General features: G+C 38.0%; 1 protein-coding gene across 3 annotated transcripts; it reads left to right on the forward strand.

Annotated features, from left to right (window-relative positions):
• The first annotated feature begins 7 nt into the window (after window positions 1-7).
• Window positions 8-12,987, forward strand: adgrg3 (adhesion G protein-coupled receptor G3). 3 transcript variants are annotated; one of them, XM_023268171.3, is made up of 13 exons: window positions 8-342; window positions 413-502; window positions 651-705; window positions 3,025-3,118; window positions 3,356-3,484; window positions 3,745-3,906; window positions 5,127-5,181; window positions 5,265-5,356; window positions 6,406-6,524; window positions 8,635-8,915; window positions 10,636-10,738; window positions 10,948-11,285; window positions 11,371-12,987. In XM_023268171.3, exons 1-13 carry the CDS (start codon window positions 285-287, stop codon window positions 11,484-11,486), a joined length of 1,692 nt encoding a protein of 563 aa, XP_023123939.2. In that variant the 5' UTR covers window positions 8-284; the 3' UTR covers window positions 11,487-12,987. The 3 variants fall into 3 exon arrangements, with proteins under 3 accessions (XP_023123939.2, XP_023123940.2, XP_035803101.2); XM_023268172.3 differs by lacking the exon at window positions 413-502 and having other exon boundaries at window positions 11-342; XM_035947208.2 differs by lacking the exons at window positions 413-502; window positions 651-705 and having other exon boundaries at window positions 15-342.
• The last annotated feature ends 771 nt before the right edge of the window (window positions 12,988-13,758 follow it).

Here is a 13,758-nt window from a genome sequence, read left to right on the forward strand (position 1 = left end):
CCATGCTGATCTAATCTACTCTGTAAATCCACAATGTAATGTTTTACTGTTTTAATGGCATTTCCCCCTGAAATTTACAGCAGTAGCTTCATAAATCATTTCGATATAATAGAATAGACATCTGAGATGAATCATTTCCTGTTCTGAGCTGTTCGTGTCTGCTCCGCCAACAACATGCGGCATATGTAGATGTGAAACTTGCAGCTCACCTCATTAAGCAAACCTCAACCAAGCAGAAACACGCTGTGTGTGGAACTTTGACAGGGTAGGAACCGAGGGACACAATGTGGATTGCTCTTTGTTTAATCACACTTGTCGGCTTTTCTACATCCCAAGCTGGTGGTGAGTATATTTCACATATGATTGTTGTGTTCAAACCTGTGAGGTGATTCTTAACTGTTAATACATCAAGGTCGTGGATCACCGAACCAAGAGGAAAATAAAATCCCTCAAGGTTCTCTGGTCCCAGGTCAAGGGGAAGCTACTACAGCTATAAAACAGCGTAAGTAATGAAGAGTGATCTGACCTCTCCTGGTTCTCTGGAGTGAGATATGTTGAAGTTTTCAATCTTATTCAGCTGCCAGTCTTGTATCCAGTGTCCTTCAGTTGGTTGTGTTAATTTGAAATTTTTGTCTGTGGCACTTTGACAGACCTCTGTGACAATCTCATCAATGACTGTCAAAAGCATCATACCGGTTGGACCAGGTAACGCATACAGTGGATACTAAATGCCATAACTGTTTAAAAACGGTTAGGGAGTTAGATTTTTTTTTTAGCTATTCAGAATCAGAAATACTTTATTGATCCCAGAGGGGAAATTGTTTAGACCGAAACCTTTTCAACAGGATTTTTTAAAATCTACTTCTTTAAGGGAGATGCTCAACTGTCGTGGACACAAATAGTAAACAGTTCAACATGTACTTTAAGGCAAAATACTACAGGCGAATAGGGTAAATATTTCATCACCATTAAACTTTTCCACTTGAGTTTTTGTTATCTGTCTTCTGAAACGTTGTGCTTTACAATGAAAATCAGGTATTGAGAAAACTTTAAATGAGCAAACTTTTTCAAAACAGAAATTTAAAACTTGGATAAAGTCAGGTTCAGAATTCTTTTCTCATTTTGTTGACATTTTAGAGTCAAAGGCTTTAACTGGGGTCTTACTGATCTTTTTTTTAATCACTCCTTATATCAGAAAATACTGTTGACAGCCAGAAATGAAAAAAAAAATCTCATAAAAAAATCTGTAATATTTTTTCACTAAATTGACAAACATGTTCCTGATGAGCAGAATATAAGCATTGATACGTGATGTCCACATTGGAAAGTTTCATTTTCACTAATAAAAAAATGACAAAAGCAATACAGATGACACTTTAAGTATTCTCTAACATTACAGTTATACAGAGAATGTTTCCCTTTATGGTTCTTGTAGAATAAGAGTGTTACGAGGGGCAGTCTGAGAACCCAAATGCAGGCACAGAAACTGGCAGGCACGAGGGAAATAGGCAATACTAATTTTATTTTACTAACGAGAACAAAAGCAGATGCAGATAAGGAAAACTGAGCAGCGGGGAAGAACAAAACTAAACTGGCTATCTGAGAAATAATCACTAACCCTACGAAATCTAGAGATAAACTTAACAAGGCGAGAACAATGGAAAACTAATCCGAATACAATAAGACACACTAACCAGATGGGGAATACTCACAAAAAGGGGAACAAAAACTGACAAGGAAGCAGGGTCGGGGAGTCTAGAAACAGAACGAAAGCTGGGATGGGGCTGGATAGAGGACAAGCTGGCAGAGGGGGGAGACGAGAGGGAGAGAGATAACAGACAGAGAGCCAGAGAGACAGGTCAAAACAGAAACAGATCAGGAACCAAGGGAGAAAGGAGGAAAAAGAGGAAGAAGGGGGAAGAAGGGCAGGGGCTGGAGCAGGATCATAACAAAGAGGTTGAAACAGATACTCCATAGGTGTCAGTTACACTACCGTTCAAAAGTTTGGGGTAACCCAGACAATTTCATGTTTTCCGATCAAAATTCACAATTACACTGTGCTAACATAACTGCACAAGGGTTTTCTTATCATCAATTAGTCTGTCAACACCATTAGCTAACACAATGTAGCATTAGAACACAGGAGTGATGGTTGCTGGAAATGTTCCTCTGTAGCCCTATGGAGATATTTCATTAAAAATCAGCCGTATCCAGCAAGAATAGTCATTTACCACATTAACAATGTCTAGACTGTAATTCAGATTAATTTAATGTTATCTTCATTGAAAAAAACTGCTTTTCTTTCAAAAATAAGAACATTTCTAAGTGACCCAAAATTTTTAGTGTACATATCAACTACAATTTTGGATTTAAAATGCAATTTTTCAAGATATGAAAAAAATAATTAAATGTGAATGTATGCAAATACGGAGGGATCTTACGAGATCATCCTCAACTGGTTTGGAGTAATTATTTAAAAATAGTAGTTTTAAACACTTTCTACCGTATTGGACAACATGCATTACAAGGCTCAACTTCAGAGTTAACACTCCTGTTTTTAAGTGATGATGCATCTTCTTCTCGAGCTTATGGATAAATGTGATAGCTTCTTGCTGTTTATAAATTGTGCAATAGCATTAAACATGACTGTGAGAGCCTGAAATATGATAAACAGCTATTCAAATAATTGACCATTTTCACACACTTGTTTGTTGTTGTTAAGGAGATGTTTCTCCAAGCTAATAACCTTTCAGCAACAAAATAGCATGTCTGATTATACCACAGTGTTTTTAAATGACTTCATTAGCCAAAGATTCACTAAATTATGAACAACACTGTACAATAACTATTAATCAAACATTTTCACAGAGCAGTGATGCTGCGTATAGCCTGAAGTAGACTTAATTGTGTTGTTTGTTCAAATAAAATTAATCAATACTTAATATAGTAGCACAACACTACAATAAGTTTAACTGTGTAGCTCTGTGTTCAGAGTGCTGAAGTATGTTAAATGTATGTTGGTAGGTGTTATGAGGACAGAGTTGCCACCTGTGACCTCAGAAGAGGACATCGTCATATTCTAGACTTCGTTCGTGATATGGTGAACTCATCACAAGAGGTGAGGCCATATTCTGAGGTCAATTGAATTTTAATGGAAAAATATAGAAATATCTGAAATACATATTAGCAAAACAGGTTTGTTGTCTTCATCATTCATGTACTGTAGAATGTTTCATTTCAGGCAATATTCTGTTTCTTTGAAATTAATGAATTCATTTCCAACAATATTTTTTTGTATTATTTCAGTACGTTTTTCTTGATGCACAATCTACCTAATATATGTACAAACCTGTAGTGTGAAGCTTGGCCTACACCTCGACATCGAGCTCACATCCCATCATCAGCTCTCAAGAAAAGCAAAGGAGGTGTGGCCGGTGACAAGGTCCTGGTGGTTGCCACGGTGATCAACAGCACTTGTTTTAAGGTCAGTGGATGTAAATGTACAGCAGAAAGAGTGCCTTATTTATATTAATAATTATCCAAAGCAACATCCCTCACTGATTTACATTGATTCCCATGCATCCCCTCAGTCAGCTGTTATGTACTTTGAAAAACAAGGAAAGGTTGATACTGTAGCTAATATCGATGAAATTCTTCCACCATGTTTAAAAGATGGTTTACTTGTAATTAACGTCTAACCTCACCAATAATGTCATGTGCCCACTCTGCATCCTGTTATTACAGCTGACACGCCCCCCTCAGGGAAAAAGACGGGGAATACGGCCCCAGCCTGCTCACATACCAGGCACTGTTTTGGGGGGGTTAGTCCTGATGGTGAGAGCAGGATATTCTCCAGTCAGGAACCTCTCACAGCCCATCAGGTTAATCTTCAGGCACGATGAACCGGTAAAATAACAAAGTCACCTGTACTGCACAGAAAATTGTGTCATTCAACAAGTTCAGTCAGCATGGAAATGCAAGTTCCTCTGCTGCCTGAAAAATGTTAATTAGCTGCACTTAGGCTGAATAATTTCTTCAGTGTCATCTTGTGGGTTGTGAAAGTGTAAAACTAGATAAACTGAATTTGCTGAACTTCAAGTTCAAGTTCAATAAACTTCAAACACTTGGTTGAATCAACTAGTGACACAGTGTTTACAGACAGATGTTTCCATTTAGAAGTGTGAAGAGTGTCACCTCCATCTAACACTGAGCCATTTTTTGACCAGAGTCAGTACAAAGACAGACTATGAGGCTGCTACCAGTGAAAGTGAGATAAATTCACTTGTAACCTTTGTCACAGTTAGAATTTCTTTGAGTGTGCTGATATAGAAATAAGACTTCTCCTCAGAAGTTTGGGGTCACCTAGAAATGTCCTTATTTTTGAAAGAGAAGCATTTTTTTCAATAAAGATAACATTAAATTAATCAGAAATACAGTCTAGACATTGTTAATGTGGTAAATGACTATTCAAGCTGGAAATAGCTGATTTTTAATGGAATATCTCCATAGGGGTACAGAGGAACATTTCCAGCAACCATCACTCCTGTGTTCTAATGGTACATTGTGTTAGCTAATTGCATTGAAAAGCTAATTGATGATTAGAAAACCATTGTGCAATTATGCTAGCACATGAATAAAAGTGTGAGTTTTCATGGAAAACAAAAAACTGTCTGGATGACCTCAAACTTTTGAATGGTAGTGTATTGAAACTGAATTTAACCAAGACTCACAGCAAGCATCCAGCATGTCTGTTCTCTCTGGGGAGTTTTGACTCCATAATAATGTCAGTTTATATGCTTCTTTTGTTCCTTATGAACTTACTTTAATGAGTTGATGGAAGTCTCAGCTGTACATTCATTCAGCTCATCTTTTTAAGGCCAAAGTGCCTCAAGTTTTAAGAACTTGTGATTTGAAATTTTAGTGATCTAAAATATAAAAGAAAATTATATTAGGATTTCAGTTCAATGTAAACTAGGAAAACCCTCACATGTTTACGAGTAAACCAGAAAAAAATTTGTTGATTTGACTAAATTCTTTAATGATGTTTTACAGTCTAGCAGCACACTGAAACTATATTAACTTTTTTTCCTCTTACTTTGGATTTACACTTTGAAAATATGTCTCAGGTTGGAAATGGAACTTGTGTGTTTTGGCAGGAGTCGGAGCAAGACGATGGAACAGGTGGGTTATAAGCCAGCCTGCAGGATTTTTTATAGTTTAACAAAAAAGAAAACTCAAATTTTCACTTTATGTGTTGGTGTTAGGTCACTGGAGCACAGATGGTTGTGACACCAGTCACACCGGATCGGAATTTACTTGCAGTTGCAACCACCTGAGCTTCTTTGCTGTGCTTGTGGTAGGATGACGACATTTTTACCACACATTTGGTCTTAATATGTTAATTATAATAATATTTTACTTTAAATGGATGGATGCACTCTAGCATACATTGCCATTCAAAAGTTTGGTGTCACTTAGAAATGTCCTTATTTTCGACAGAAAAGCAGTTTTTTTTTTTCGATGAAGGCAACATTAAATTGATCAGATACACAGTCGGGCTCCCGGATAGTTCAGCGGGTGAAATGGGTAACCCGTGTAGAGGGGCTTACCCGACGCAGCGGCCCGAGTTCGATTCCCGCTTGCGGCCCCTTGCTGCATGTCTTCCCCCAACTCTTCTCCCTCCTTTCCTATCCGTCTCTCACTGCACCTATCAAATAAAGCTGAAAAAGGCAAAAAAAAAAAAAAAAAAATTCAAGAAAGAAATGTAGTCTAGACATTGTTAATGTGGTAAATGACTATTCTAGCTAAAAACAACAGATTTTTAATGGAATACCTCCATAGGGGTACAGAGGAACATTTCCAGCAACCATCACTCCTGTGTTCTAATGCTACATTGTGTTAGCTAATGGTGTCGACAGACTAATTGATGATTACAAAAACCTTGTGCAATTATGTTAACACATGAATAAAAGTGAGTTATTATGGAAAACATGAAATTGTCTGGGTGACCCCAAACTTTGGAACGGTAGTGTAAGCCAAACATTTTACCTTGCTCAGCTAACTGGTTTATCACCTAAAAATGTCAATATATCAAACATTGTCATTAGCTAACTATCCAGACTGTGTAGAATAGAACATTCCAGCACATTCCTTTTCATATAAGAACATTTGAAACCATATAGTTTTGAAATACAATAATTCAAGCAATAATTTACTATCACTACCTGAAGGCACATTTTTGTTATTTCATAATATGTATTTGGACACAAACTTGTCATGCACAGAATTTGGAAAGCAGAGACGCACAGGTCAGAGATTTATTTCAGATATATGCTTCAGCTAAGAGGCTACAGTCTCCTTACCCTGCATTTAAATTAAATTTTATCTTGTTTTTTTTTTTTCCAGAACCCAGTGTTATCTCTGGATAAAAGGAATGCTGTATATCTTAACTATATCGCCTACGTTGGATCAGCTCTTTCCATCATCTTCACATTTATCAGCTTGATCATCTATATTTGCCTACAGTGAGTTCTTTTTTTTAAAATTTGACTTATAACTGTTATACCTGAGTCGTATTCGTATCATACAATATATACCGTTAGATTCAATAGGTCTTTACTCATTGAACTGAAACAATATGAAGATTGTGGTTGGTGTGCATTTTTCTCAATCTCAAATTACACTTTTGCAAAGCAGCAAGTAACATCTCTCAACATTTATAACCTGTGTTTAATTTACACTTTGGCTTGTCATCAGACGTTGCTAGAGAAACAATTTCTAACCTACAGAAGCCTTCTCTACACAGGGGTGCATGCAGTGAAGCTTTGGCTTGTATCTGATACTCATTATGAGAAACCACACAATTATCTGCTCTGTCCGTGTGAAGTAATTTTCACAGAATTTTGACAGTCACCCATAAAAGTGAAACCCAAAAGGTCTCTGAGGCCACAGAAGTTTTATGATTTTTTAATCTGAAAACAGCAGTGTCTAGTCAATAAACAGTCACGACTTATAGCATCAGTGTGCTTCAGCTAGAGTGCCTGAATAGCAACCAAACCCACACACTTTTCTGAAGTCAGACTTAAACGGAAACTGCCCCTGACACTTTCCGTAGCTTTCTGAAACACTCAGTTCCAGAATGTCTTCAGCTCTCATTATTGTTTTGTTTTTTTTTTTTTGTTTTTTTTTTTTTACTGCTTAGCTATTTCTGTCACTTTAAGATTTTTTAAATTATTATTATTATTTTATAGAAGTGAAAATACACATGACATATGGGACAGAAAGCAGGCAGAGTTAAGACTTGGCCTGCCATAAATCAATTTGGTGACTCACTGCTTCGTGGCATTTGCACCCATAAAGCATGTGCTCCACTGTAACATACCGGATGTAGGCGCAGGAAACCACATACCATACTACCATACTAGAAATTTTGAAGTTTGCTGAGGGTTTCGATTGTGCATTCGGCGGCCTGAGTTGGTGCTCTACCAAAACTTTTATCCCCGTCACTATTTTGCAAAAACTTGATTGCTACACCCTTTGGCTTAGCTCTGTCCAGAACAGTCGTGATCAGTTTAAAGAAACACAAACATTCTTCTTTCTCTTACAGCAGAATGGTAAACAGGTGCAGTCAGACCATTCTATTCTGCAGACTATGTAGAAGATGTATACACATAGTTGCTCAGCCCCCTCACAAAATGTACACAAACAAGCATTGATGCTTCAGGGAAACAAAATTCTGGGAAATAGGGACAGAATCTGGTTGTACACTTCTGTAACTATTTATTGCACGGCTGTGGAGTTGTTGGTTGTGTTTTCTGTCAAATGTTGGCCTGTGATTTAAAGGTGTTGGTTTTCCAGACTTTTGGCATTTTACTAAAATGCATAAAGAGTGTAATGTCACAAACAGGGAGTGATCCAATGAGAAGCCGAACAAATATGACTGAAACATGAATTCAGATTCACTTTTCTTTAAAATGGCAACACACCGGCATTTCGGTAGCTCAACTGATTGAGCAGGCGGGTCAGACAGAGCAGTCAGGGGTCCAAGTCCTCTATGGGGAGGAGGGGGTCCAGGTTCCCGGCATGTGGCCGGGTCAGACAAAGCAGACAGGGCAGGAGCGGACAGCAGTAAGCTTGAGCTCAGTTTACGATCTGACAGGGAGTGGAGTGATGAGCCGGTCTTTCTGGAGTGGTTGATGAACCAGGTGTGCTGATCCTCAGCTGTCTGGAGTTCCTGATGATTAATTGCAGATTAGTGCCAGCCACGGGAGAGCGGCTCAGACAGAAGAGAGTAGAGTGGTGAGGGGACAGAGAGGGAGCACAGAAAGAGGGAGGTAAAAGGAGGTCAGGTGAGGGGCAGATGCAGATGCAGATGCCCTGACAAATACAGCTGTGATGTCTGTCAAGTCTGTGAGAATTTAGAGCACATTTAAGCTGTAAAGGTGCTGCTTCTCATTATCATATGCCCAAAAGCCTGAGAAAAAGGAACCAGGACAGAATGTGGCATCAGTAGAGTAGCAAGTGTTTCTTTAAAAAGCAGGAATTCACTGGACTGTGTTGAGGTGTTGTGGATTCTATTGAATAGGTCAGCCTGTGTCTGAAAACAATAATGATCTACTGTTGTTTCTCTTTTAGTCGGCGACGTCCTGAGAAGGCCATCAGTGTGCATATGCAGCTCACTGGGGCGTTGCTCTGCCTCCACATCAGCTTCCTGCTATGCTGTTTCTGGGTTCGGCTGCTAAGCGAGAATGAGGACAGTGTGGTTTGTCGGATTCTCGGTTTCTTTTTGCACTGGTCTGTGCTGGCCACTTTCAGCTGGACCGCTCTGGAGGGGTTTCACCTCTACCTTCTCCTCATCCGAGTCTTTAATATCTACGTCAAGAGATACCTGCTGAAACTCAGCTTGGTGGGATGGGGTGAGTGGTGGAGTTTTGGTTGGGACACTGTTTCACTCTAATGCTGTCCAATAGCAGTAGCATATATATATATATATATATATATATATATATATATATATATATATATATATATATATTACAGTAACATTTAGAGTAGATTTCATGATAGGGTTGAATCAGTAAGCAAAACTTAGCTGTCAGACAAGCTCCACTTTAACAATAAGAAATATGGATTGCAGTCAGTGTGGCAGCTTTGACACTAAAGAGGTTCAAAATGCGCATTTATGCATAAACTACTGTTCAAAAGTTTGGGGTCACCTATAAATCTCCTTATTTAAAAAAAAACATTTTTTCTATGAAGATAACATTAAATTAATCTGAAATACAGTCTAGACATTGTTAATGTGGTAAATGACTATTCTCGCTGGATACGCCTGATTTTTAATGGAATATCTCCATAGGGGTACAGAGGAACATTTCCAGCAACCATCACTCCTGTGTTCTAATGCTACATTGTGTTAGCTAATGGTGTTGAAAGGCTAATTGATGATTAGAAAACACTTGTGCAATTATGTTAGCAAGTGAATAAAAGTGTGAGTTTTCACAGAAAAGCGGAAATTGTCTGGGTGACCCCCAAACTTTTGAACGGTAGTGTATATGGCAGACAGCATCACAATTATGAGTCATATAGAACAGGAACACATGAGGATGAGGAGAAATAACTGGCATTAGTGAGGATTTTTTCTTTTGTTCTGAGGAGAACCAAAGGAGAGCAAGGCAGGTGTCTTTGCTAGTCACCCAGGTTTGGTAAGATTGTGTTACATAAGTATATAGTTTACTGTCACAAATAAGGATGTAACGCAGCTAGTATTAAAACATAGTAAATACTGGAGTTGTACTCCTTGCTCATAATGGAAACTGATGGATGATGATCACCCAGGATCAGTCATATCTTGCTTGTCTAATATAAAGCAACACCATGTTGCAGACAAAAAAAGTGCAATTTTTGTTTTCATTGAGCTGAATCTCTGATGCATCTGTGATCTTTGTTTTAACTGGAACCAGAAGTTCCTGCAGATGGTGGAATTGTGTGTACAGGAGGAACCAAACCTGTTATCACTATCTCCCAGTCCTGACTTAGATATAACAGCCCGAACTTCCCTGTATCTTAGAACATCATCCTCCAGTCTTAAATGCCCCACCACCACATTTTCTCTTTACAGATGCAGCACTAAAGTCTCTTCACCTGCACAACATGCATGCTAAAATTAAGGCTGGCTCCGCTGTTGTGAAAAGCACTGTTCAAAATGTCTACTTTTTCATCAGGATTTCTGCCTTTATGTCGCCTAAAATAAACAAAATCTTTCATTAACTTTTGAAAAGATGATTGACAAAAAATATCATGCTTTGTGAATTAAATATTGTGGATATTTCAGCCTGCAAGTTCCGCCTTCAACTAAAATGTCTGTTCGGTATTCCGAGTCCTATGTTCATATTTTCACACCAAAGTTTTTTTTTTTTTAAAACTTAGAGTCGTTTAAGTTTCTGACCACAGTTAGTACAGTGAAGCAATATTTTTCCGTGAGGTTCTAGGATTTCTGTCTCATTTTGTACCATGATAAAGACACGGTTATTGATGAAGTCTGGAACAATGCAAGTTTCTTGACATTGAAAACTATTCTGGTGAAATGTATCCTTGAATTTATTATTTCTGTTGAATTCTGTTCGCTTTTTTCAGGTCTTCCTACACTAGTTGCAGTGGTTTGTGGGATTTCAGGTGTTTATGGCAAATACAGCCTACAACTTGAGGATGAAGGCAACCAGACTTCAAACGTACACATGTAAGAAACCATCACTGTTATATTTTTAAAAATGCAATCACACAATAGGTTTGAATGCTCTGCAAAGACATATTGTGATTTTAACTGTGCTGTGATTTATTTACTGCCCACAAAAAAGGATATCTGAATTTCAAACAGAGTCTCATTAAAAACTGTTCTTCCTGACTTTAATTTCTGTTTTGGTTTTTTTGTTTTTTACTGATGGGCAGGTGCTGGATGAGCAGCGAATTCAAACAGCAGGCAGTATTAGTCAGTTTCATCACCACTGTGGTCTTCCCCTGCCTGGTGATACTGTGTAATTCCTGCATGCTGGGGGTGGTGGTGTTTAAGCTCTGGGGGCTAAGAGAAGGTAACGGAGGTTTTAAAAGCGGCAGTGACTGGAAGAAGACGAGCAAAGAGAAATGGAGCAGGTTATGGAAGGACGGCGCCACACTGCTGGGCCTCAGTTGTGTGATGGGCCTAACTTGGGGCTTAGCCAGCACCACATACATTACATACATTTCCCTTCCTGGGTTGTATGTATTCACAATATTGAACTCCCTGCAAGGTCAGTATGTGAATGCTCCTCATAAACGATATGCACTGGACTTTGATGATTTGCTGAGAAATTCAATCTGTCTTTTCTCTTTCAGGTGTATTTATTTTCCTGTGGTCTGTGGCTTTGACCTGCAAGTCTCGATCTGACAATAACTCATCAGTCAGACACCCTTCCACTCAGAAAATGATGACAACAAGTTTCAGTAACTGAATTTATAGCAATGAAAAATGTATTATTGTTACCTATATTAGGTCTTCACTGACCTTTCATTCATAAGCAGCAACTGTAAGGAACAATAATTTAATTTCCTGATGCTTTGCTACCTCATTTTTTCCAAGAGTTAAGTAGGAAACTGGGCATCATGAATAACATCCTTGTCAATAATTTCCAACCTGTACAATTATGATTGATTTGAGTAATTTCAGATAGGCAAAGACTCCCTGAATAAATTTAATATGTTTACTTTCATCGACTAATGAGCATAATCAGAATTTTTCATGCTGGATTTGATAAGAAAGTGTAAAACGAAATGTATCTATCTACACAGTTTACCTACAATTTACTGGTAAACTCGGTCATACCAGACAGTGGTAAGTCAATATTCATCCAAGTGCCTTTACAATAACCACTGGTTTTGTCAACATACCAGCTAGTAAGTCACTGACCTCAGAAAATGTAGCTTCTACTGTCCTAAATGGTCCTGGTCATTTCTATCATGTTCTAGATTAGAGAAAAGGTTATAATGCCATATCCACATGTTTTCAAGTCTCTGTTGCCACAGTTCAACAAGTAGTTCCACACTGTGAAAAATCTCAAATGTTGTCTTCGAAGGCCAAAAGTGGCCCCTGAGCTATAAAGAATTGTAGAGTAGGAGGCCAAGAAATAGCCAAGGATTATCTATAAGACCAATCTGATGAATCTGAGCACTTGTTGTAGCAATATCTCGGGGCAAAAACTGAACAAAGCTGGTCTCCATGGACACTAACCAAAGAGGACTCCACTTCCCAAGGACAGTCACACCAAAGTTGGCCAAGCTTTTGCAAAAGCTCACCTGGACAAAAAATAAAGATTGTGGTCAGATGAGACAAAAAACAGAGCTGTTGGAACACAGTGATGTAGCTTCCGTTTGGCAAAAGGAGACGCAAGAGTTAAGCCCGGTGGTTGGAATGTAAATTTTGTTTTTTAGCCAGTGGGCTGGAGCTCCTCAGAGTTCTGTCTCAGGAGTCAGGACCGATACTGTTCACATTATACGTGCTTCCTTTAGGCAGTATTATTGAGAAGCACTGTATTCTGTAATTTCCATTGTTATGCTGATGACACTCGTTGTTTTTATCTAGGAAACCAGATGAAACTAATCAGCTAGCCAGGCTGCAAGATTGCCTTAAGGACATAAAGACCTGGATGACCTGTACTTTCCCGCTACTAAATCCAGTCAGGACTGAAGTCACTGTGTTAGGCCCAAACATCTCAGAAACTCTTGCAGACCCCTGAAGAAGTTTCACCTTCATCCAAGAGGCTTCTTCAGCCAAGGCAGGAGTGAATCAGGATGTAAATGATGTTGAAATTTTCAGGGGAGAGACCTTATCTCTGAGTTACAGGTTATTCACATGAAATGCTGTATAAAGCTGTGTACTCAGATGAAGTTGTTGTTGTGTCATGTGTATATTTCAACAATGAAAACAATAAAAACATTTCTGTTAGAAGCAACAAAGCATTTATTTCGGTGTGTGTTGGCGATGTGTCGATGTATCTGATGAAACTACCTGTCCCTTTTGATATCTGTCTTTTTGTAGTTGCATGAAAAATTGTACAGTTAACACCCCTGTTTGGTGACATTTAGGATATTTCTTGATGTTCTTTGGACAACTTTTGTTTCAAGAGTGGTCTGTGATGTATGCAAATTATAGGCACCATGAATGGTGCTCCAAAGAATTTTAGCATTAATTGGTTCTTTGAGGAACCATTTTTAGGTACATAAAAATTTGCATCAAAATGTAATTAAAGTACCAAAAGTACCAAATGTGTAGAATGCCCCAGTACATAATAATAGGTATTATATAACTGCATTATTACATTATTATTGTTATTATTATTATTATTATTATTATTATTATTATTATTATTATTATTATTATTATTAACTACTGTATACTGATAGGCAACCTAATGTATCACAATAAATTATCTATTTTTGATATTTTTTGTAGTAAGCAGTAAATAAAATCATTATAGAATTATACTATACACAATCCAGTATATAATACATCAAAACACGACTGAAATACAGTCAGCTTTTCACTGATGTCTGAAAGTCTTAGTTTGTTACTATGCTTCAGCATTTGTCCATCCATCAGTGACCAATATAATGACGAATTTACAGTGTTAGACATCGTCAAAATGGTGTCCCTGTTGCTTTAAAACATCCTTAAAGAGACAGTCCTGTTATGTTTCAGTGTGACCTATCTGCTGGGAAGAAGTTGGT

This window comes from Amphiprion ocellaris, chromosome 1, assembly GCF_022539595.1.
Source record: "Amphiprion ocellaris isolate individual 3 ecotype Okinawa chromosome 1, ASM2253959v1, whole genome shotgun sequence".
In the NCBI taxonomy this organism is placed as follows: domain Eukaryota; kingdom Metazoa; phylum Chordata; class Actinopteri; family Pomacentridae; genus Amphiprion; species Amphiprion ocellaris.